Here is a 26,461-nt window from a genome sequence, read left to right on the forward strand (position 1 = left end):
TTGTCTGTAAAATATACAACAAAAAGAAAGCAACTTGCAATTATGTGGCAAACTTAATGTTGTAAAATATCTGAAGGCACTTCACCAGAGCTATAAAAACAAGTCAGATATCAGCCACTCGAGAAGCTATTAGAACAGATAATCAAAAGTGTGATCACAGGTGGAGAAACAGAGGAGTGGAGGATGGGAATTCAGGACTTAGAGGACAGCTATGGCTGCCAGAGGTGCAGTGGTTATAATTGAGCAGAGACAAAAGGCCAGAATTAAGTAGGCTCAGAGATTACAAAGGCTTGCAAGGCTGAGATTTCTGAGATAGGGAAAGCCATGGAAGGATTTGAAAACATAAATGAGAATTACTTAACCAACTGCCAAAGTAGGTCAGTGAGCAGAGTGATGACTGGGATATGTTATAAACAATGACATGGCCGCTGGAATTTTTAACTGAAATTTATAAAGGAAATGACCCATCAAATGTAATTATTGTCTCATTGTCTGCAGAGCAATCAAATTCCACTGAGGCCTGGTTTAATAATGAGGTCCATGGTGGAGAATGTGGTATTTACATGAACAGAGATGGCTTTGCCACTTGCAGCCTTATCCAAGGATTCACAATCTGGAAATGCTGGGAATATGGAATATACTTCCAGGTGAAAGGACGCTATCATTTCTAAATTCTGTGGGAGCTATTCGTTCAGGTCATCTGAAAAAAATATTTACTCAGTGCTGTTTGAGCGAGTAAATTATATTCATTAGTCAAAGTAGAAACTTAGTTACCTCATGCTGATTGCTTGGTGAGAGTAGATCACTTGGACAGATTCGCTTGGTAATGCATTCATACAAAAAATCTGCTCCTCTACAAACCAAACAAACACATTCAAGCCTTGTGCCATTTTAAAATTACCCAGGAGTTGGGAATCTATATGTTCCTGTTGTTTTCACCATGGCAATGCTTAGCCAATTAGAGTCAACATGCCAACAAATAAGAAGCCTGTTCTCTCTCTACATGGGAGTCCTCCCTCTTTCTCTCGGGGATCTGGGGTGGGAGTCCTCCCTCTTTCTCTCGGGGATCTGGGGTGGAGTGTGCTGCACGCAGCGGTCCCCTGCAACCGCAGATTGCGGTGGTTCACGGACTCCCAGCCCAACTGCTTGTTCTGTGGCGCTGTGGAGTCTGTGGACCACGTATATATTGGGTGTGGGCGTTTGCACTCCCTTTTTGATTATCTGAAAAACCTCCTCCTCTGCTTTTAGCTGCACTTCAGTCCCACGCTCCTAATCTTTGGGCACCCAGTACGGAGGGAGGAGGACAGGTCTGAAGACCTCCTCGTGGGTCTGCTCCTGGGCCTGGCCAAACTGGCCATCAACAGGTCCAGGCAGCGGGCCGTGGAGGGGGTCGTTAGGGCCGACTACCTGCCCCTCTTCCGCGGTTACGTTAGAGCCCGGGTGTCCTTGGAGAAGGAGCACGCGGTGTCGACCAACACCCTGGAGTTGTTCAGGGAGAGGTGGGCGCCGCAGGGAGTGGAGTGCATCATTTCTCCCTCCAACTCTATTTTGATTTAGTCCCTACCCTCCCCCTCACTGTTTTGATCACACAGCACTGCCCTTTGATGTGAAGGGCAGTGTTTGTCACTGGCCACTCGGGTGTTTTCTTATCTTCCTGGTGGTGGAAATTGAATAAATATTCGTACACCTTGTGTCTCTCACTGTGTCTCACACCTGCACACACGCACCATGGGTGCTAGGGAAAAAATAAGCACTACCGCAGTTAGGCGGTAGTGTGGGGCTAAAAAAAAAGAAAAAAAAAGAAGCCTGTTCTCCTGCCATAAAAATAATGCAATGTTTGAAATTTGGCATTCTTGTGTTTCCCTTGATGAGTGCAAAAGGAAAGACCATGGTAACATGTTTCTCTTTTCATTAATGCGCAGAATGATTGTAAAATTAAATTTACAATTACGGAGAACTAAATTGCAGGGGGGGAAGAAACATTAATATTTAAAATGACAGCACCCATATTAACTCAGCTGGTGACATTGTGTCTACACTTTGTTTCATTACAACAACTTATATTTCTGTTGGACTGGTATAAGGTCATGGTGTACGTAGTAACTTGCCAGTAACACAAATTCACAGGAATGATAGACGCAAGGAGTATGATTATGAGACATTCTTTTAAATTCTTTTCAGTTTATAAGGGTAAGGGATGATCTAATTGAGCTGTTTGAAATGCTAATCAGTATTCATTAGGGTAAACAGAGAGAAACTATTTCCTCTCATATGGGAAATTTTTCTTACATTCTTCCATGGGATGTTGGTACTGCTGGATGGTCCAACATTTGTTGTCTGTTTCTATTTGCCCTGGAGAAAGTGGCAGTGAACTGTTTTCTCGGATTGCTGCAGCTCTGGTGTGGAGGGATGCCCAGAGTGCTGTTAGGGAGGGCGTTCCAGGTCTATGACCCAATGACCCAATGACAGTGAAGGAACAGTGATATATTTTCAAGTCAGGATGGTGAGATGTTCAAAGGGGAATTTGCAGGTAGTGGTTCCATATATTTATTGGTTAGTAGGATTTGCAAATTTGGAAGGTATCTTTGAATGAGGCTCAGTAGTTACCTCAGTGCACCTTCTGCCCAATAGGGCATGATTTGAATATCCAAAATATAACCTAACATATATTTATTTTATTTCAGACAGAGGGATCAGTGCAAGTCTCCGAAGTGACTCTGATGGAGAATAAATTGAGTATTTTCTCAATGATTTATGCATCCTCAGCATCTGAACCTAAGATATCGAACAAGAGCATTCTTATTCGTGTAGGCCATCTTACTGTATTGCATTATGACTGCTGAACATTCAACTGTTTACATTCATGCTGTTTATTTGAAAGATTTGCAGAAATTTAGCATGGTTATTTTCAGATGGTCAAGAGTGATAGAATTTGTATCTGTAATTTAGATATGATTGCATTGTAAGAGGTCTTGTGACACAGTGGGTAGTGTCTCTGTCTCCAAACCAGACATTTAAGGTTAAGTCCTACTCCAGGACTTGATGGCCAAGGAATGTGTATTTGTAACATTGCCATACAGGTTGAGTATCAACTGGTAAATCTTTTCACACAGAACATTGACTAAGAGTGGGAGTAATTCCCAACCAGCCATGTGATGGATTACAATTCGAGCTTATACTTTCACGATCCATAGTTCCAAAATGCATCCACATCCTTCCTATAGTATGGCGACCAAAACTGCACACAATACTCCAGATGTGGCCGCACCAGAGTCTTATACAACTGCAACAATTCGAGCTTATACTTTCACGATCCATAGTTCCAAAATGCACATAAAAGTGAATGAAGCCACAGTAATTCACGGGGCCTATTGGGTGGACCTTGGGTAAGAATCAGATGGTACTAATGATGTCATTGGCCATCCCTCGCAGACAAGGATGATTCTCTTCCACTCTCAAGGTAAGTCTGTAGGTGGCTGTACAGTTCCATGCAGTTTCTGCAGACTCTGCCACACTTGGGGCAAAAGGTGGTCATGGAAGGGGTGGGTGGGGGAATGGTGTGGCAGCACACTCCTTGACGTTTTCGCCTGGCTTCTGCTTCTTCCCAATGGCAAGTCTCAAGGAGCAACTTCCCGGATGCTCCTCCTCCACTTTGGTTAGTCTTGCGCCAGTGATGCCCAGGTGTCGGTGGGAATGCCGCACTTCACCAGTGAGTCCATGTGGGTAGCCCTGAAGTGTTTTCTTTGTCCACCTGGAGCTCGCCTGCCATTTCACCCGGGGGTAGAGCGCCTGCTTTGGGGACTCTCATGTTGAACAAGTGGATGATGTGCCCAGCCCATTACAGCTGATCAAGGGTGGTCAGTGCCTCAATTCTGGAGATGTTGGCCTAGTCAAAGACGCTGGTGTGGGTGCATCTGTGTTCCCAGTGGATTCACAGGATCTTGTGCAGGCAGTGTAGCTGGTACTGCCCTCGCGCTTGAGGTGAGTTTTGTAGGCAGTCTTTGTCTTGGAACCATAGAGGAGGGTGCAAGTTTCCAATGTGACTCTGATGGAGAATAAATTGAGTGTTTTCTTAATGACTTATGCATTAATATACACAGCTCTGTATATTATGAGATTGCTGTTGGATCTGTTGTTGTTGTCTTCAAAAATCCTTATCCTCAGTTGGCTGAAGGCTGCACTAGCACACTGGAGGTGAAAATGGATCACTTCATCAATAACCTCAGTCACTTGTCGGTCTGCCTTTTCTTTTCCGAGCGTGGTTACTGTTTTACACTCAGAAGTGCCACATGCTTCAGGCTTATTAGTTCTAGGATCTCCTGATCATTCTCTTCAAACCAATCTTGGAGTTTCCTGGTTAAGTGACTGACCAAAATTTTGCAGGCATTGATGATGGCTGTCTTGAGGGCAGATCAGAGACTGTTGGAAACCTGCCATTCGGTGTTGCCCAGGGTTGCCAGATTTGTGGAGAGGAACTGATTGTATTAGGATATCTTTTCTGAGTCATGGATTGCCTCAAAGTTGAATTATTGCGGCACTGCTTCTGTTGACACCGCTGTGGCAAGGCTATATTTATGATGATCCTGGCTCGAATCAGGCAAAGGTCCTTCCTGCAGTTGTCAGCTCCTGTCATGGCATGGGTGATTCTAATGTCTTTCCGATCCCTTGCTCTGATGATGATGTAGTCAAGGAGGTGCCAGTGTTTGGATCATGGGTGCTGCCATATTGTCTTCGGCGGAACAGTGTGTTGGTGATGAGGAAGTTGTGGTCATGGCATTTGGTCAGGAGCAGGGTGCCATTGGAGTTTTACTTCCATACTTCCTCTTTTCCAATTACATCACTCCCAAAAGTCAACACTTCTGCTGACTCTGGATTGACGTCGCCAAGCAAGATTAGTTCACATCTGCAGGGACCCATGAGAGAGATTGGAGTAGAATTCCTCCTTGTGCTCAGCTGCTGCATCAAGCATTGGTAAATATACACTGAATACTCTTTTATACTGGTTCCAAGCAAGGGTGAGTCGGAGTGTCATTTATTCAGCAGGGGCAGTCTTTGAGTTGGTCCACCAGTTCGTTTTTGATGGCAAAGCCAACTCCATGGATGTGGCGCTGTTCATCAGCCTTTCCTTTCCAGAAAAAAGATGTAGCCATCACCTTGCTCACTGAGTTGTTTTTCCCCTGCCTGCCGGGTTTCACTCAAGACGGTGATGTCAATGTCATAGCGCCTGAGTTCCCTGGCAATGATGGCGGAGCGGCGTTCCAGTCTGTCACTGGCGGCACTCTTCATAATGGTCATGATATTCCAGCTCCCGAACTTCATCCTGAGGTGTGGAAGATGCCTGTATGTGAGTTCGTTTAATATGGGGAAACCACTGCACACCAGCTATCACATGGGATTAGCAGTGTAAGGTCTCGGTGCAATGGCGAGGGGAGTCCAAGACAACTAAAGACCAGACACTACTGTTTGGCCTCAGATTGCTGCAGCTGAGTGCAGACAAACAGTTCGGTGCTGAGCGGTGCCTCCCACTGAGGCAGTGCAAGGTCTGAGGTGAGGAGAGTGGAAGGATGGGAGAGGATGAGATGGACAGCGTGGTCCCCGCCATTGTACTTATCACATGCTGGTCACTCTCAATGTGTGATTGTGAAATTATTCGGTGGGGGTTGGGAGGAATTTATAAAAAACACTAAACTGGGCCAGGGGTTTATAAAATCACTGAACTGTGAGGTGAATAGTTTATAAAATTACTGAGGTGGCATACGTTTATATGGATATTGGGCTGGGAGGGTGTTATAAAATTTCTGGTCTCGGGTGTTTATAAAAGCGCTGAACGAGGTGGGGAGATTATGTAAATACTGGGCTTTTGTTTATAGCACGTTCAGCACAGAAGCCTAGGGCGTGGGCCCAGCTGGAGCTGTTGCTGGTGCAAATCTTGGTGGTAGCCACAGTGCTGGGGTTAATAAAAACATTTAAAACACTGGGCTAGGTGGGTTATATAAACTCAGGGCTGGCAGGAGTGTTATAAAATTACTACGTGGCTATATAAACACAGCGCTGGGAGTAGGGGAGTGTTACAAACACTCGCTGTTTCAGAAGGGGCCGAGCAGATGTCTGATCCCGGCTGTAGGATATCCTCAGCTCACATTCCCTTCGGTAGACTCTGAGCTGCTGTAAGCCAGCTCCCATTGGTGGTCCACCCCAATAACAACATGGGTGGCTTGCTGACCTATCTCCGTGCGCTACCTCTCATGGAATGATGGCACTGAGAGGTTTGACCAGTTTAAGGGCAGAAAATAGAAGAAATGTTGTTAAGTTCTATCAATGATTTTTTTTTTGTTTGTTGCGTGGATTAATGATCCAGAATTAACAGATGGGGGTAACCAGGAACCAATCTGCAGGAATAATATTTCCCTGAGTGAGTGGTTAATCAGTGCAAGCGGGCTATGAAGGAGACAGTGGGAATACTGATTCATTCAGATGCAAATTAGAGAGATTTCCCTGAGAAAAGTACATTTTGGGAAGGGGATTTGAGTAATTTGAGAAATATCATGTGGTAATTGGAGATATCTCAGGAGGAACAGGGGAACATCGTGTTTCCAAAGCTGTTTGACCACAGGGGGTTTTCCTCATGTTGGCCTCTGTTACAGATTCACTGGTAGAAATGTATCACTATGGTCACTCCATTATGATTGTATAATGATAGTGCAAGTTGGTGGAGGGTGAACTAGATAGATTTTGGTCTTTTATTGGACAATAATCTCTGTGTTGCTATCTGTTTGTCCCTAGAATGCCTTACTGGTAGGAATTAGCCCCATCTTCAACTGCTCGGATTTACAACCTGATGATTCTATTCTGAGCCACAAAAAGGGTAAGCAGAATTTTAGAAAAGCTTCAGGTAAGGACAACCTATTCCAAACAAAGGATCAACGTAAATGTAGTTTCTCCAGGGAAAATCATAGAATGGTATTATGAACTCACCCAGACCACTCAAAACAGTCTAAAGCTGGCATCCCAGACCATAATTTTGCTCTTTGTTTCAGTAAGTGTACAGTGAAAATTACCCAGAGTAAGTTAGCTAGGTTGACTACCAGGTTTTAAAACAGACAAAAATTAATTCACAAAATTATGGAAAGAAACACAAAGAACAGAATATAGAGTACCCACAGAACTCAGTCTATCCAAAAATAAACTTAATTATGCTGTTCTGAAAATACACAACAGTCCCAATAAACAAGCCCCTTAAACATAGACTAAAACTGAAACAGAGGCTTACAGGTCATAGTTAGAAGGGCAGAAGGAGAGAGAATTCAGCAACCTGTTTCACACACAGCTCCTGCTGCACTGCCTCAAACAAGACTTCAGCTTCCAGCACTAATCACTCCCCTTTTCTGATACAGGTTACTTCTAAAACATGAAAGCTTTGGCCTAAAGCCTCATCTCTCTCAGTAAACCCCTTTGTCTCTGCACCAAACCAGTCGTTTCGGAGCCTGGCTGTTTCACGACCCCTCTGAAAAAAAACCAAGGACACAGTATCCTTGAGAAAAGGCAGAGCTTTTAGAAAAAAGTATCAGCCTTTTATCACCTCCCCCCTTAAAAACATGAATCATCAATATCCAAAGATGGCTTCATTTTTAAAACGCCTGAAGAAAATTGGTTAGTACTCTAAAGCACACATATACACTACCCTGACTATACACATTCAAACAAGCAGAACCACATTCGAATTCAGGCTGTCGCACACCTGCCACCTAATGCCTCCCTATCTCATTTGAGTCTTGACTACGCATCGGCAATGACGTTTTCACGACCTGCCACATGCACAATTGTCAAATTGAATGGCTGCACCAACAAGCTCCATCTAAGCAGTCTGGCCTTTTTGTCCTTAAATTTCTCCTCAAATGTCAATGGGTTATGATCAGTTTATATAATTGTCTCAGATGCATTGCAGCTAATATAAACACTGAAATGTTGTAATGCCAATACGAAGCTCAGTCTCTTTCTGAACTGTTGAATGTTTCTGTTGATGAATGTTCAACTTCCTGGAAAAATACTCAATGCGTTTTTTCCTCATCCTCCTGCAGGAGCACCGCACCAACACCCACATCACTGGCATTGATAGCCATCACTGGCTTTGCATAATCAGGTGTGGCTATTGTTGGGATAGTGGTTAACACAGTTTTTAGGCTGTCACACACCTTTTGACAGTCTGCTGTCCACTGAAACTTCTTGCCCTTTTTTAACAATTCAGTGAGTGGAGCAGCCACACTGCTAACATTCGGCACAAACTTTTGGTAAAATTCACTCAATCCCAAGAACCATAGTACTGCTCTTTTCATCGACAGTGTGGGAATTTCCCCACTTACTTTTGTTTTCATATCCCGTGGGGCTATTTGTGCTGTCACACACCTTTTGACAGTCTGCTGTCCACTGAAACTTCTTGCCCTTTTTTAACAATTCAGTGAGTGGAGCAGCCACACTGCTAACATTCGGCACAAACTTTTGGTAAAATCCACTCAATCCCAAGAACCATAGTACTGCTCTTTTCATCGACAGTTTGGGAATTTCCCCACTTACTTTTGTTTTCATATCCCGTGGGGCTATTTGTCCATATCCAATAACATGGCCCAGCAAGGTGACTTGGGCTTTGGCAAATTCACTTTTAGCCAGGTTTATCACCAAGCCTGCCTTCTGAAGTTGATCGAACAAGCCTGATAAATGGTATAAATGCTCCTTCCATGAGTGACTAAAAATCACCAGGTCATCAACATACACCACACAATTGGGTAATCCGGTAATGATCTTATTACTAAGTCTCTGAAATGTGGCTGTGGCATTTTTCATACCAAATGGCATGATTTTGAACTGATACAGTCCATTTGGTATTATGAAAGCTGAAAATGCCTTTGCTCTCTCTGACAGAGGTACTTGCCAGTAGCCTCTGAGCAAGGCCAAGTTAGAAATGTAAGTTACTTGTCCCACATTTTTGACACAGTCCTCCAACCGTGGAATTGGATATGCATCAGTCTTTGTAATGGACTTTTCAATAGTCCACACATAGCCATTGGGTACCATCTGGCTTTGGCACCATGACTATGGATGAGCTCCAGTCACTGTAACTCATTTCAATTATGCCATCTTGGAGCATGCGTTCTATCTCCTTCTGAACCTGTGCCAACTTTAGAGGGTTATGCCTATAAGGATGATTCTTAATTGGAACAGCATCTCCTACATCTATACCATGCACAATTATGTTAGTACTTCCCACTTTATTTCCGCATATCTCCCCATGTGATAGTAATAACTCTGTCAGGCCGTTTTGATTGTCTTGTGGGAGGTAACTTAATAATTTATCTCAATTTTTGACAATTTCCTTATAGTCCAATTTGATTTGAGGAATGTCTAATTCAGAATCCTCAAAACTTTGTTCTTCCTTTTGTGCTGTAATCATTCTGTGCTGTCATCATTAACATCTTCTCCTCTTGCTTTCCTTCCCTGTCAAAATACTTTTTGAGCATATTCACATGACACACACTGTGAAATTCCTTCCTGCCTGGAGTCCCTATCAAGCAGTTCACCTCACTCAATTTCCTCTCGATTTGGTAAGGTCCACTAAACCTTGCTTTTAAAGGTTCACCTATTACTGGAAGTAACACCAATACCTAATCCCCAATGGAACAATTGCGAATTTGTGATTTCTTACCCATTTTTTGTTTCATTATATGCTGTGATACTTTTAAATGCTGTCTAGCCAGGTCCCCAGCTCGATTTAGTCCTTCTCTAAAATAGTCCAAATGGGTGGTCTCTGAATTCTGACTTATTCATTTCTCCTGAATCAATTTTAACAGTCCTCTTACTTCATGCCCAAAAATTTAATTCAAATGAATTGAATTTGGTCGACTCATTTAGTGCATCACTGATCGCAAAAAGCAGAAATGGAACTCCCTTAATCCCAGTCATCCGGATAGTCCTGACTACAAGCTCTCAACATGGTCTTTAGTGTTTAATGCCATCTCTCTAGCGCTCCCTGTGATTTTGGATGCAGTAGATTTGAATTGTTTTATTCCCAAGCTGTCCATAACCTCCTTGAATAGTTTGGATGTGAAGTTTGACCCTTGATCTGATTGGTTGTCTGTATCTGGCAAAAAATTTGAGTAATTCTTCTACAACCCTTTTAGCTGTGATATTGCATAATGGGACTGCCTCAGGAAATCTAGTAAATGCATCGATTATTGTCAATAAATACTTATTCCCACTTTTTGTTTGAGGTAGGGGATCCCCACAATCAATCAAAACTCTCATGAAAGGTTCCTCAAATGTTGGAATAAGTATTAAAGGTGCAGGTTTTATTACTGCCTGTGGTTTTCTGATTAGCTGACATGTATGACACATCTGGCAAAACTCAACTACATCCTTGCGTAGCCCAGGCTAGTGAAACTGTCTTTGTATTTTAGTCTGTGTTTTCCTCATTTCTAAATGACCTCCAAGTAGTAGCTCAGGCGCCACTCACAGCACATCCCTACTGGCAAAACAATTTGATGAACATCTACCCATTTCTCATCTGCTTGAATGTGTGATGGTCTCCATTTCCTCATTATCTCATCTGCTTGAATGTGTGATGGTCTCCATTTCCTCATTAAGACATCATTTGTTAAATAATAAATCACAGGGATACATGCACACTCTCCTTTTCTGTATATGCCTTTTGATACAACTGCTTTAAGTTCTCGTCTTTCTCTTGCAACTCAATAAGCTTAGCAGAGCTAAAGAAACTTGTATGTTTACCTATTTGCTCCTGCTCTGTCCCACTTATCTGATCAAGAAAAGTCTTTGACAAAGCTATTTTAGCTTCCTTATCTGTGCCTTTTGATCTCTCCTGTTTCAGTTTCTGACTCTGCAATCTCATTAAGACATAATCTGGGAAGATTCCTGGATAAACATCCTACATTGCTTCAGTTGCCTGTGTCTCCACTGGCTTTTCAGCTAGAGTCGGCAGCACACTACTGGTGAATCATCTATATCATTTGCAAGGACAAATTGTATTCCTGGAGCTGAGAGTTTGTCCAGTACTCCTACCACAAATTATCCACTCTTTTCTGGACACTCTAGCCTCACTTTACATAACTGAGTGCTTTTTGTCTCACCATGAATTCCTTTACCAGTACCTTTTCTGGTAATAGTCCTTCAGGAGTACACATCTCCTCATTCTTCAGCATCAGAGACTAAGAGGATCCTGTGTCCTTAATACTGTAACCTCAGTGCCTACTACTCCTGGCCTATCAGAATAAACTTTACACTTGCATGTATACTTTTTATACAAATCAGGCACGTCCTCCTTTACCAACTTCTGATCAGCTTGTATAATCTGAGGCAGCTGTCTATGCTTTCTGTTACCAGCCCAACAAAACTCACAGGCTTGTCCTATTTTCCTACATCTGACTGTCTCCTAGCCCTCCAACACTGTGATTTCATGTTGCCCATTTTATTACAATGAAAACATCAGAGCTTTTTACCTTCTTTATCCCCTTCAAAGGTTTCCTTTTTATCCAGTGCTAAGTTATCCTTATGATCTTCACTGAGATCTACCTTTCCCTTTCCACGTGAGGATTTCTCTTTGCCCCAATGTCTATCCCTTATGGACTGAAATTGATTCTGGAAGCCAAGCTGGTTTAATGGACTAGCTCATAACCATCAGCCACTTCAGCTGCTAACCTTGCCGTTTTAACTCTCTGCTCTTCCACATGAGTTTGCGCTGTTTCAGGCAGTACATTTTTGAATTCCTCCAAAATAATTACCTCTGTAAGGGCAGTGTAGATTTGCTCTATTTTTAAAGCTCTCATCCATCTATTGAAATTACTCTGTTTGATCCTTTCAAACTCAATATAGGTTTGACCAGGGTCTCTCCTTAGATTCCTGAAACGTTGTCTATGGGCTTCTGGTACAAGCTGATACGCACTTAAGGTGGCTTTTTTCACCTCCTCATACTCCCCAGATATCTCCTCTGATAGTGATGTGAAGACCTCATTGGCCCCGCCTACAAGTTTTGTTTGGATCACTGGCTACTGCATTTGTTTAGCCACTTTTTCAAATGAGTTGAAAAATGCTTCCACATACTTCTCATCAAATTTAGGCAAAGTTTGAACATACTTAAACAGTTTCTCACAGGCTTTGGCCCACCATGGGTATGCTTATCCCCACTCTCTTCCTCACTAGACTTGCTTTCAGCCTTCATCTCCAGCCTTTTAAACTGGCTTTCCTTGCTAAGTGTCAGTTTTTGAAGTTCAAACTCTCTCTCTTTCTTTCTCTTCTGCTAAAGCCATTCAATCTTTTTCTTTCTCTTCTGCTTCTAACCATAAGTCAAACTGTTTCATTTCTGCTGCCCTTTCCTTATCTCTCACCTCAAACTCATTTGCAATTTAATTCTTGCCACTTTTACAGATCCTGATGGTGTTTCAAGCACATTTAAATGCTGAGCTACTGCTGAAATCACCACATCTTTCCTCACATTAGGAGGTAGCTTCAACCCCAGCTTGTCTACTAACTCCTGCAGCTTGGTCTTATTCACCTTCTGTAAAACTTCCAAAGTCTACCTCCAGAAAACTCTTGGCGACTGAAAGAGCCATTACTATCCCAAGCTTTGTCTACCCAACCAAACCAACATCCGAAATAAAGACACTAGCACCTACCATTCGCTGTTTAAATCCCACAAAGAACCCCCAGTCTGTTATGGACTAGGCCAAACCACTCAAAACATTCTTAAGCAGGCAGTCCCAGAGCATAACTTTGCAATTTGTTTCGGTATAATGTACAGTGAAAATTACCCGGAGTTAGTTAGCTAGATTGACTTCTAGGTTTTAAAACAAACAAAAATTTATTCACAAAATTATGGAATGAAGCTTATCAAGTTTTCAACCATTAGAAATGGATTCTCTGCTCCGGTGCTCTCCTTTAATGCTCACTCTTTCAATCTCTTCCATACAGCTTGTATTGTCTCTCCTTATTCTTCTCACCAATGTGTGTCACCTCACACTTTTCTGAGTTAGATTATATTTATGTATCCACCCATTCAAGCAGTCTATGCCCTACTGAGGATTGTTACCACATTTCTGATTGTTTACTGTACTTCCATGTTTCATGCCATCTGCAAGTTTCAAAATTATGCTCTTTAGCCCTAAGTCTAAGTCATTAATGTTTATCATAAGCAGCAGTGGTCGTTTTGCTGAACCATGGAGATTTCATCTGTGAGGAGAAAGTGAGGACTGCAGATGCTGGAGATAGAGTCGAGAGTGTGGTGCTGGAAAAGCACAGCAGGCCAGGCAGCATCCGAGGAGTAGAAGTCGACATTTCGGGCATAAGCACCCATTCCCCTGATGAAGGGCTTATGCCCAAAACATTGATTTTCCTGTTCCTTGGATGCTGCCTGACCTGCTGCACTTTTCCGGCACCACAAGTTTCATCTGTGTCTTCCTTCCAGTCTGAAAAGAAGTCATTCACAACTATGTTTTCTATGCCTTTGTATCTGTGTTGCATTGTCCCTATTCTCTGGACTTCACTTTGACTAACAATCCTGAAGGGTAATAAGTGCCGATGTTGCTGTCATCTATTCTCTTTGCTGCCTCATCAAAAAACACAGTCATCTTAGTCAAAAATGAATGGCCTTCAATAAATCTTTAATAATCTGCACTTTACCAAGTTAATATTAATTTTTCTCCTCGATTATTGTTTCTAAAAACATCCTCACCACTGACATTAAACCAAACTATCTTTAATTGCCAGATTTCCCCTTTACACCGGGAAACAGAGTGTAGTTGTCATCTAGGAGAAAGTGAGGACTGCAGATGCTGGAGATCAGAGCTGAAAATGTGTTGCTGGAAAAGTGCAGCAGGTCAGGCAGCATCCAAGGAGCAGGAGAATTGACGTTTCGGGCATGAGCCCTTCTTCGGGAATTCCTGAAGAAAGGCTCATGCCCGAAACGTCGATTCTCCTGCTCCTTGGATGCTGCCTGACCTGCTGCGCTTTTCCAGCAACACATTTTCAGCTGTAGTTGTCATCTCCCAAACTTAGGGCCAGGGAGCCTGGGTTCAAAAAACAAAGAACAATACAGCACAGAAACAGGCCACTCTGGCCCTCCAAGTCTGCACTGACACATTTTGCTCTTCTGTATTAAAACTGTCTCTACTTATAGGGTTCATATCCCTCTATTCCTTTCCTATTCATGTATTTGTCCAGGTGCTTCTTGAATGCTGCTATCACCTCCTGTAGCAGCACGTTCCAGGCACTCACCACCCTTTGTGTGAAAAATGTGCCTTGCACATCTCTTTTAAACTTGTTCCCTCGCACCTTGATCCTGTGTCCTCTAGTAATTGACCCATCCACACTGGGAAAAGCTTCATACTTTCCATGCCATTCACAATCTTATAAACCTCTATCCGGTCGCCCCTCAACCTCCTGCATTCCAGTGAAAACAAACCCAGTCTAGCCAACCTTTCTTCATCGTTAAAATCCCCCCTACCAGGCAACATATGGTTAAACCTTTTCTGTACTCTCTCCAGAGCATCCATGTCATTCTGGTAGTGCGATGAGCAGAACTCTACATAATATTCCAAGTGTGACCTAACTAAAGTTCTATAAAGCTGCAGCATTACTTGCCTATCCTTATACTCAGTGCTGAAAATGTGTTGCTGGAAAAGCGCAGCAGGTCAGGCAGCATCCAAGGAACAGAAAAAGGACAGAACCCCACTGGTCCTCACCTACCACCCCACCAACCTCCATGTAAAAAAAATCCTCCAAACCAAAGGAGTAGCTATGGGCACCCGCATGGGCCCCAGCTAAGCCTGCCTCTTCGTAGGATATGTGGAACAGTCCATCTCATGGTCAAGGGGGCAGTAGGAGGTGGTATCTGCGAGCTGGCGTTTCTCCGCCGCATCTGCTCCCAGGAGGACCAGTTCAAAATACGTACAACACAGATGGCCTCCTTCTTCAAGGACCGCAATTTCCCCCCCGACGTGGTCGACGGTGCCCTCCACCGCATCTCCTCCACTTCCCGCTCCTCCGCCCTTGAGCCCCGCCCCTCCAACCGCCACCAGGACAGAACCCCACTGGTCCTCACCTACCACCCCACCAACCTCCATGTAAAAAAAGATTCTCCTGTTCCTTGGATGCTGCCTGACCTGCTGCGCTTTTCCAGCAACACATTTTCAGCTCTGATCTCCAGCATCTGCAGTCCTCACTTTCTCCTATCCTTATACTCAGTGCCTGTTCCAATGAAGGCAAGCATTCCATAAGCCTTTTCTACTACCTTATCTATCTGTGCTGCCACCTTCAGTGATCTGTGCACCGACACACTCAAATCCCTCTGCATATCAATATGCCTAAGGTCTCTGCCATTCACTGTATAATTTCCACCTGTACTTGACCTTCCAAAGTGCATCACCTCGCATTTGTTCAGATAAAAGTCCACCTGCCATTTTTGTGCCCATGCCTCTAACTGATCTATATCCTGCTTATCCTCTGACAATCCTCCTCACTATCTACAATTCCACCAATCTTTGTATCATCCACAGACTTACTAGTTAGACCAGCCACGTTTTCCTCCAAATCATTTACACAGATCACAAACAGCAGAATTCCCAGCACTGATCATTGTGGAACGCCACTAATCATAGCTCTCCAATCTGAAATTCATCCTTCCATCATAAGTCTCCTATAACTAAGCTATTTCTGTGTCCATCTTGCCAGCTCGCACCTGATACCATGTGACTTCACCCTTTGCACCAGTCTGCCATGAGAGACCTTGTTAAAGGCTTTACTGAAGTCCATGTAAACAACATTAACTGCTTTTCCCTCAACAATCATCTTTGTCACCTCCTCAAAAAACTTGATTAAGTTAGTGAGGCATGATTTTTCCCCGCACAAAGCCATGCTGTTTATCACTAATTAGTTTATTTGCTTCCAAATGCGTATAGATCCTGTCCAGATTATATTAGATTATTTACAGTGTGGAAACAGGCACTTCGGCCCAACAAGTGTACACCAACCCGCCGAAGCGCAACCCACCCAGACCCATTCCCCTACATTTACCCCTTCATCTAACACTACAGGCAATTTAGCTTGGCCAATTCACCTAACCGGCACATTTTTGGATTGTGGGAGGAAACCGGAGCATCCGGAGGAAAGCCACGCAGACACGGGGAGAATGTGCAAACTCCACACAGAGAGTCGCCTGAGGCAGGAATTGAACCTGGCTCTCTGGCGCTGTGAGGGAGCAGTGCTAACCACTGTGCCACCATGCCGCCCTCTGTCGGAATCTTTTCCAATAATGTTCCTACCACCGATGTGAGACTGACTCATAGGCCTGTAATTTTCAGGATTACCACTGCTATCCTTCTTAAACAATGGGACAACATTGGCTGTTCAACTCCCAACTGCTCCTGATATGCATCATAAAACATCTGAACAAGTTGGTTAAAAATATCTACAAGCACCAAAATAAGCCAATCAGTCCAATCAGTCCATATCAGTGTTTATGGTCCATTCAAGCAAGCTCCAACTTTTTTTTTCATTTAAATCCAGCATTGTATTCCCTTCTCCCTTGTCTAGCTTCCATTAAATACATCATGTTTGAACAATGAAGTAACATTTGCAGTCCTCCTGTTCCTGTACCTAAGGAAGATTAGAAGTTTAAGTTAGTGCTTTGCAGTTTCTAACCTTACTTCCCTGATTAATAGTCGAGAGTGTGGTGCTGGAAAAGCACAATGGGTCAGGCAGCATCCGAAGAGCAGGAGAATTGACGTTTCGGGCATAAGTCCCCATTCCTGATGAAGGGCTTATGCCCGAAATGTCAATTCTCCTGCTCCTCAGGATGCTGTCTGACCTGCTGTGCTTTTCCAGCACCACACTCTCAACTCTGATCTCCAGCATCTGCAGTCCTCACTTTCTCCTAGGTTCCCTCATTAATATCCAGCTCTCCTTTCCAGAGTGGGTGAGTTCTCCATTTTAATTCCTGACAGCCTCTCTGGTGCCTCCTCTTTATCGAAAGTGATCACATTCAGTTTCCCAGAAACTTCTTGTATATCATGGATTAGGCAATGTCATCTTCCTTGGTTAAGACCAATGCAGATTAGCTACAAAACCTAATGATTAGTCAATGTTTTGTTTCATTAACCAGTGGACAGGAATGGAATATACTGGCCAACGTTTGCCTCTACTAATAACAACGCACCAAATAATCCACACGATAGCTTGACATCTGACCCTGCAATCAGTGGACAAATGATCATAGAGAGTAAGTGAAAAAAAATAACCCTGACTTTGTCTGAACTGAACTGTGGATATAATTGATCAGCAGGGGATAGAAATATTTTTTGCCTGTGTAACATTTCAAATGATTAATGAAGGATTTTTGAGTTGTTAAAAGTGAAATACAATATACCAATGGAAAGATGATGTAACTGGGTGAAGTGTGGGTCTTTAGACACATGATAGCAGCTACATAAAGAATCAAAAGATACACACATTCAAGAAAAGTAAAGGAAGATCCCACACCCAGTGCAGTTGATACAGTGACATCCTATAACATGCATTTTGAGCAAAGCTTTGCCTGATGAGAATGTGTAACTGGTAAAAAGATGTTTACACATTCAAACTATTCACAGATCATTTCCATCTTTCTCTTGTGGAATTAATAATCTAAATATACGAGAAATCACTGCCACTGGGGGTAGTTTGAGAATTAGGAGTCAGTTTAAACAAAACTCTGTTAATAAAAAGCAGAACACACAGCTGTCAGATTGTTGGAAAAACCCAGCTGTTCCACTAAAATCCTCTTTATGAAATGAGATTGCTGCTTTTAGCCAATATTAGGCTCTCATCAGACATCTATTTACCTGCACTCTGAAACAGCCCAGCAGACCCCTGAGTAATTGGCAGCTAGGATTTGGAATGAATACTTTTCCATACAGTGGCGAATTCAATTAAATGATACATCTGAATTTGCATTTTGAAGGAGTAAGCTAGTGTGGTATTCCTGTACTAGCTAACACCAAACTGGAAAAGGTGAACTTATAATCCTGTTTAGCCTGGGAAATACTTTTATGTACATGGGATTCTGTGCAGGAAAGTTGAAGGAGATCATGTACCGTGACGGCAGCAAAAGGATATTTGCTGAGATTGTCAGTTGCATACTGAGTTCATGATGCAGTGAGCTAGTGTGCCCACTGAACTAGTGAGTCAGTGCACCAAGTCAGATTTTTGTATCAATTTGAAGGAAACACTATTGGGCACTGAAGATGTGTGTCATCTTTAAGTTTGTGAGATATTTTAAACTGAGACATTTGCTGTTTTGTTCTTTCTGATGAAACTAATGATATACTTTTCTTTACTTGAAGATACGACTTTTGTTGGATTCAAAGGCACATGTTCCAACAAACTGAATGTTATGTTTATCACTAATCCAATGAATGAGGATTTTCAGCATCCCATTCTCGTGAAGGGAATCACTATTGTGGACAGTGAGGAGCGAGGCAAAGTCTTCATACACAGACCTAATGTGGCGTGAGTTATTGTGAAACTGAAATCAGCAATAATTTCAGAACTGATTTACTAAGCATTAACAGGTGTTTGTGTGCTGACCTCAGTCATGAATGCTCGTTTTCTCATGCCGCATATAAACAAGGTGTAAATATTGATCTCTTCACCAAGAAATTGCACACTGACTGCAGTCCCAACCCCCATACACTTAAAGGCCTTTAATGTTGTTTAGAAAGGCAGGAAGTAGAAATTCATCTCAGACAATGCTGTCCCACCTCCCATTATAAACAACATCTGATCTTTAATTCCATTGACCCTAATGAAGCTGAATAACAGGCCATGCAAGGAACATGCATCTTACGCAAAGCCATCTGCTCCTCAAACGGAGCAGAAATCCCAACCTTGTGTGTATAAAATCTTGAACACAGTCATGTTTCAGTTGAGCACACTCAACTCCCAATCGGAAGACTGGACTTAATTGGATACCCTGTGTGCTGTAATGATTCTATTCTGCAATGGGTTTCAGTCCCTCTACAGGGATTTGAGTACAACATCAAAGCTTATTTTGAGGAGTGCAGCAATGTCAGAGGTGAAACATTCAACCAAGGCCCGTTAGTCCTCTCAGGTGGACATCAGGAGAGTTCTCTTCAAGGGCTGGCAACAATATTTACCTCAATCAGCATCTCAAAAAAACAGACTATGTTTGACTGCCACGTTTTCTACAATACAGCAGTGACTACACTTCTAAAATACTTAATTGGCTCAAAAGCTCTTTGGGACATTGTGTTATTGTGAAAATTACCAAAAACATATTGCTTCCAACAATGCTTGAAATACAGGTTTGCAGAGAATGCACATGAAACCTAAAGTTCTTCTTTACACAGGCAGATGTGTTTGACATAGATTGTGTGTGTGTGTGTGTTCATAAATATGTGTATTTGTGTGTGTGCACGTGCGAAAATGTGTGTGTGTGAACATATGTAAATGTGTACATATATGTGTGCGTGAATATATCCATGCATGCATTGGTTTGTGAATGTGTGTCTGTGTTTATAATATATTTTTGTGTGTTTGTGAATGTACTTACATGCACATATTGGTTGTGATTACAGTAGCGCCTCAACTTACAAACGACCCTGTTCACGAACAAATCGGTTTATGACCAGGATTGTAAGTAAACTTTTGCTTCAAAGTTAGTATGAAATTCAAGGTACGAACGAAGGTACGAACGCAAAAAGTCCCTGGTTTCATTGTCATTGTTCTGCTTTTCTACGCAAGCTTTGAACGGAAAAGCTCTCGGGCCCCGCGTGATCTCATTCAGTTCATCTTTGGCGCGTGCGCTGTGAACATCCAACGTCCAAGCATTCTTATGCTTTTTTTTGTTTTTTGCACTAAATTAGCCCTCATTATGGCTCCCAAGAAAGTGAAATGTGGTAGTGATATTGGTGTTAAGAAACCTAAACGTATTACTATAGAAACGAAGAAGGAAATAATAGCTAAACATAAGAATGGTGCTCGCGTATCTGATCTCGCTATGCAGTATGACATGGCAAAATCGACTAACTGTACTATCCTAAAGAACAAAGAGGCACTAAAGGCAGCTGACGTAGCTAAAGGAGTGACTATTTTAACGAAGCAAAGGCCTAAATTGTTAGACGAGGTTGAAAAATTATTATTAGTTTGGATAAATCAAAAAGAGCTTGCTGGCGATAATGTTAACGAGACTATAATCTGCGAGAAGGCTCTACACATACACCGTGATTTGTTGGCGACACCGCCAAGTACAAGTACTGCTAGTGTTGAAGAGTTTAAAGCCAGCAGAGGCTGGTTTGATAAATTTCGTCAACGATCTAGAATCCATAGTGTAATAAGGCATGGAGAAGCAGCTAATTCGGACAAAAATGCAACGGAGGACTTTGTGAAGGAATTCAATAAGTTTGTCGAAGATGAAGGTTATGTCTCACATCAAGTTTTTAACTGTGATGAAACTGGACTTTTCTGGAAACAAATGCCCAAAAGGACCTACATAACCCAAGAGGAGAAGGCACTACCGGGCCACAAACTAATGAAGGATAGGTTAACGCTTTTATTGTGCGCGAATGCAAGTGAGGATTGCAAGATTAAGCCTCTATTAGTCTACCACTCTGAAAGTCCTTGCATTTTTAAACGCAATAATGTGTTAAACCCCCGGTAATGTGGAGGGCGAATAGCAAGGCTTGGGTCACGTGAATGATTTTTATGGAATGGTTGACAGGAGTTTTTGCACCAGCTGTCAAGGAATATCTTGAAACAAATAATTTGCCACTTAAGTGTCTTCTAGTAATGGGCAATACTCTTGCCCATCCTCCAAATTTGGAAGAAGACTTGGACATTGAATACGACTTCATAAAAGTAAATACCACTCCCAATACCACTCCTCTCATCCAACCCATGGCCCAGAATGTCATTGCAAATTTCAAAAAATTATATACGAAGGCTCTGTTCGCCAGGTGTTTCCAGGCACCAATGACATAGATTTGACCCTTGGTCAGTAGTGGAAGGACCACTTCAAAATCCTCCACTGCATAAGCCTTATTGATAAGGCATGGAACAAGGTCTCTTTCCGTACGTTGCAGTCGGCCTCGAGGAAACTTTGGCCAGATTGTGTACCTGAGAGAGACTTCGAGGGTTTTGAGGAGGAGACATTAGTAAATGTAGTTAACGAGATTGTGACCCTGGGCCAAAATATTGGCTTGGAGGTCGATGAGGATGATGTGGCGGAGCTGGTGGAGAACCACAGACAAGAACTCAGCACAGAAGATCTTGTTGAATTGCAACAGGAGCAGGTGAAGGTTATGCAGCAGGAGCATTCTGGAGAGGAGGAAAAAGAGAGGGAAGATGTATCAAGTGTTCAAATCAAAGACATTTGTAGCAAATGGAGTGAAGTGCAGGCTTTTGTTGAGAGGCATCACCCTAACAAAACTGTGACCAACTGAGCAATGAACATTTTAAATGACAATGTGATGTCTCATTTTCGGAAAACTCTGCAACAAAGGAAAAAACAAGTTTCTCTGGATCGTTTTCTTGTGGCATCACCAACCTCCAAGAGACAAAAAAGAGAAAAGACTCCAGAAATATCCGAACAATGGGAAAATTGATTCAGTTCGCAAACTTTTCAGTTCGCGGACTGGGTCCCGGAACGGATTAAGTTCGTAAGTCGAGGCGCTACTGTATGTGTTTGTGTGATTGTGCATTGTTATATATTGTTTCCAGATTGAAAATGTGGAGAGGGGATATTTCCAGGCCCATTCTGACCCAGTTGTGTTTGATGCTGTTGATCATTCACAGGAAAGTAAACCTTGCGGACTGCGTGGACATGGTCTGTGATGCCAAGAAGAAGACACTGCTGAAAGATCTTGATGGCTCATTCCTGGGGGCAGTTGGAGCAGTTGTCCCTCAGTCAGAATATGAATGGGATGGTGACCGTCGCTACGGGACTGGGGATTATCGAATTCCAAAAACCATGTTGACATATTTAAATGGCAGCCGTATTCCAATCTCTCAGATTGCACCACACAAAGGTTTGGAACTGAACCTTTTGATTGACTGGACCCTGTATGTGGTTTGGTGTTTCAGTCAAACTTTGGTGTAATAAGGAAGAATGAGAGCAAGTTAAGCAATGAGGAATGAAGGTGGAAGAGAGAAAAGCAGCAGTGTCTTTATTTCAGGTTCAGAAGAAAATTATATTAGTCTGAAAACTTTAACCCTCTCCACAAACCTGCTAAATGTTTCCAGAATTTTCTGATTATTTTAAGATTCCTGGAGTCTACAGCATGTCAGTGAATGATGTGTTCAGAGAATTTAGTTCCATGTGTGTGGATCACATGAGTGATTACTGGGATGGGTGAAGAGAGTGGAATTATCTGCCAAGGAAGATAATAATGAGTTATAAGTTTTATTGCTTGGCAACAAATCATCAGGCTGTTTCACACCCTGAATGATTTCCTGTGCATTTAAATTGACTGGTCTGATCTAATCAAATGTGCACTTTCTCTAACAATAAGCCAATTGGACAGTTGTTTTGTTCTGACCCAAAGAACTGACAGCAGCAAAGTTGAAAAGTAACATTCAGGGAATCTCAGTGATGGTTTACAGGGATCCAAACTGAAACTAAGGAGAGACTGGAACACAGAGCCTTCTGTTTGTTTTCTTCCTGTCTTTCCCCACTGTGATCCTTAAAATGCATCACTAATTAAATGTTTGTTTCTGATATAAGATCATTGCCCTGAAATGTTGATCTGAAATTTGTGATCAATGGCTAAATAATAACACTCACTGCTGACCTCGAACAAAAGAATACCACATACAATTCACCTGAATATGGGAAGGATGTTGTTAAACTTAAGAGGGTGTAGAAGACTTACAAGGATGTTGCCAGGACTGGAGGGTTTGAGCTACAGGGAGAGCGTGAATAGGCTGGGACTATTATCCCTGAAGCATCAGAGGTTGAGGGGTGACCTTATAAAATCATGAGAGGCATGGATAGGATGGATCGCTAAAGTCTTTTACCTCGGGTAGGGGAGTCCAAACCTGAAAGACATAGGTCTACAGTGGGAGATGAAAGATTTAAAAAGGACCTGAAGAGTAACTTTTCATGCAGGGGGTGGTGTGTATGGAACAGCTGGATTGTGCTTCTTGAACAAGAGATGACTTCACAGAGTTATTCAAACTCATGAAGGATTTTAGAGTGAATAAAGAGAAACTGCTTCCAGAAGTAGGAATGTTGCTAACCAGAGGACACAAATTAAAAATGATTAGCAAAAGAATCGGAATGATTTCTTTACATTGCAGGCTTTAGTGATCTGAATCTGCCTGAAAGGGCAATAGGAGCAGGTTTGAAGCTTTGAAGAAGGAACTGGATAAACGCTTGAAGTTGAAGTAATTGTTTAAAAGTTGCACAAGAGTAGGAAGATTGGGGATTGATGCAGGTACAATGGATTGATAGTCTTGTCTGTGCTCAATCAATCTGTCAGCTTTGTAAATAGACAGACTTGCTTCTCCTCTATTCAGGTTGAAAAGTGAATGATATTTAAAAGGGATGATTAGTTTCTGTTTCTGTCACATCTTTATCAGTACAGTACTAAATCACCATTCGTTGTTTTCCCACAGGAATTATTCGAGATTCCACTTGTACCTACATGCCCGACTGGCAAAGCTACAAATGCTTTGGGCTAAACTATGAAATACTGGTTATTGAAAGCTTGGATCCTGATTCAGAGACCAGGCGGTTGTCCCCAGTAGCTCTGCTTACAGAGGGTTACATTGACCTTATTAATGGTATGTATCATTTCAAATCTGCGTCATTTATATTTCACAAAACAACAAAATATTTATTGTAAAGAAGTGATGAAAGATGGTCAGAGAGTCACAGGCAATTTAGGAATTGGATGTTGTAATGGGTCAGCACACCTAAGTGACAGACCTTTTGCTATTTAATCTCTCCACTTTATCACAGAGCTTTCTGTTTGTTTTCTTCCCGTACATTCCTCACTTTGATACTTCAAATGCATACACAATAGACAACAGACAATAGGTGCAGGAGTATGCCATTCTGTCCTTCAAGCCTGCACCACCATTCATTATGATCATGGCTGATCATCCTCAATCAGTATCCTGTTCCTGCCTTATCTTCATAACCCTTGATTCCACTATCCTTGAGAGCTCTATCCAACTCTTTCTTAAATGAATCCAGAGACTGGGCCTCCACTGCCCTCTGGGGCAGAGCATCCCACACAGCCACCACTCTCTGGGTGAACAAGTTTCTCCTCATCTCTGTCCTAAATGATCTACCCCGTATTTTTAAGCTGTGTCCTCTGGAGGTCTACAGCACAGAAAAAGGTCCTTTGGTCCATCGAATCTGCACTGGTCAGAAACAACTCCCTAATTATTCCAATCCTGTTTCTCAGCTGTTAGCCCATTACATTGCTTGCCTTGGTATCGCGAGTGCATATCTAAATACTTCTTCAATGTTATGACTGTTTCTGCCTCCACCACCGTTACTGGCAGTGAGTTCCAGATTCCCAGCACCTTCTGAGTGATAAAGATTTTCCTCGCATCCCCTCTAAACATTCAGTCCCTTGCCTTACGTCCAAGCCCCTGCTCAATGATCCCTTCACCAAAAGGGAAAATTGCTTCCTATCTATGCCCCTCATGATCTTATACATCTCATTCATGCTCCCCCCAGTCTCCTCCATTCTAAGGAAAACATCCCCAGTCTGTGCTGCTGGTTGTGGCTCAGTGGGGTACACTCTTGCCTTTGACTTTGAAGATTTGAATCATATTCCAGAGATTTGACCCCAAAGTCTAGGCTGACACTTTTAGCAGGGGACTGGGAAATCTTGGAGGACATTTGGATGAGACCTTATATTGATGCCCTTTCAGGTAGGCATCAAGGATCCTGCAGCCATTATTTCAAAGAGGAGTTCTCCCTGGCAAATGTTAATCCTTCAACCAATCCCTAGGAGCAGATCACATGATGTAAGACAGCAGGAATAGGAGCAGGAGAGGCCAGTTGGTCATTCCTAGCCCTGATTCCTCATGCTAGTTCATTTTGAATTCTGGACAGGGTCAACAGCACGTTTGAGGCTGTTCAGCCCTTCAAGTTTGCTCTACTATTCCACAGAATCGTGCTTGATTGTCTACACCCAAACTACGTTCTTACACCACCCCATACACTTTACAATCTGGTTTGTGGGCACTTATCTGGACCTTGACAGAGCTCTCATCTCCATAGATATGCCATGGGGCTCAACCTCAGTGAATCTACCTTTCCAGCTTTGGCTTCCAGCCCAAGATCCTTATTACACCTGACTTGCTGTAGACAGTTTTGCTCTCGCTTAGTCAGAATCACTCATGTTAACTCATATTTGCATCATTTTTAGGAGTGGCAGGGCTGTTGACATTGCCATCACCATCCATTAAAACGCGTCATTCTGCATTAATCATTACATATTTGTTTTTAAAACCCACATGCAATCTTATGCAAGCTAAACCAGGTAATAAAGTCAGTGCTGAAAATATCGCCTGCACTGGATTTCATTATGCTGTGCGTCTCATTATGCACTGCCACACATCAAGATAATGGAACTTAACCCCAGGGGCTCTTAATATCAAACCAATAAATTATTAACCCTTCAGTGTTTGCAGCATCGTGTTCCCCACTCTCATATAGCATTGTGCCCCATAAACATTCTCAGACAAACAACAAGTTAAGTTAAGAGGAGAGATTATATAAATTAGGTCTGTTTTCTCTAGGATTTATAAGGTTAAGGTTGAAGTCCTCAAGATGTTAATAGGAAAGGAAAGGAAAGATAAAAATAAACTATTTACATTGGTTGAACTGGGGGGTATAGTCTGAGAAATAAAACCAGACTGTTCAGTAGAGATGTTAGGAAGCACTTCTACACACAAAGGATGGTAGATGCTTGGACTCTCTTCCACAAATAGCAGTGGATGCAGAATTAGTTGTTAGTTTTAAATCTGAGGTAAGCAATATTTTATTAACCAACTATATTAAGGGTGGGTATGTGGAGTTCGGCTTGAAGGGCTGAATGGCCGCCGTCTGTTTCTAAGTTACAATCATGTGGGCCAAACTGCAGTTATTTTTAAGATATTAATACTTTAGAGGGCCAGTTGGCCATCTATGAAATATGGCTCATCCCCATTCCAGAGATTGTAGAATTCCGGAGTTGAGAGTGTGGTGCTGGAAAAGCACAGCATCTGAGAAGCAGGAGAGTCGATGTTTCGGGGCAAAACCCTTCATCAAGAATGAGGCTGTGGAATCATGGGCATTTTCTCAGGACCAAGTTGACCCTTATCTGTTGGCTGCATTTTACATGGTTGTGGATTAGCGGAAGGCGGAAAGGGGTGGGGAGGGAAATATATCCCTGGTGGTGGGGTC

At 42.5% G+C, this 26,461-nt stretch overlaps 1 protein-coding gene across 1 annotated transcript in view; it reads left to right on the forward strand.

Moving 5' to 3' along the window:
• pkhd1l1.1 (PKHD1 like 1, tandem duplicate 1) overlaps positions 1-26,461 on the forward strand; it is a 237,775-nt gene that overhangs the window by 189,741 nt on the left and 21,573 nt on the right. Inside the window, exons 65-71 of the mRNA XM_043689364.1 lie at positions 499-647; positions 2,685-2,807; positions 6,784-6,892; positions 17,162-17,278; positions 18,381-18,546; positions 21,850-22,082; positions 23,671-23,838. Of these exons, the coding sequence (XP_043545299.1) occupies positions 499-647; positions 2,685-2,807; positions 6,784-6,892; positions 17,162-17,278; positions 18,381-18,546; positions 21,850-22,082; positions 23,671-23,838 (1,065 nt within the window). The remainder of the gene's footprint in view (positions 1-498; positions 648-2,684; positions 2,808-6,783; positions 6,893-17,161; positions 17,279-18,380; positions 18,547-21,849; positions 22,083-23,670; positions 23,839-26,461) is intronic.

Source organism: Chiloscyllium plagiosum, chromosome 4 (assembly GCF_004010195.1).
Source record: "Chiloscyllium plagiosum isolate BGI_BamShark_2017 chromosome 4, ASM401019v2, whole genome shotgun sequence".
NCBI classification, from domain to species: Eukaryota; Metazoa; Chordata; class Chondrichthyes; order Orectolobiformes; family Hemiscylliidae; genus Chiloscyllium; species Chiloscyllium plagiosum.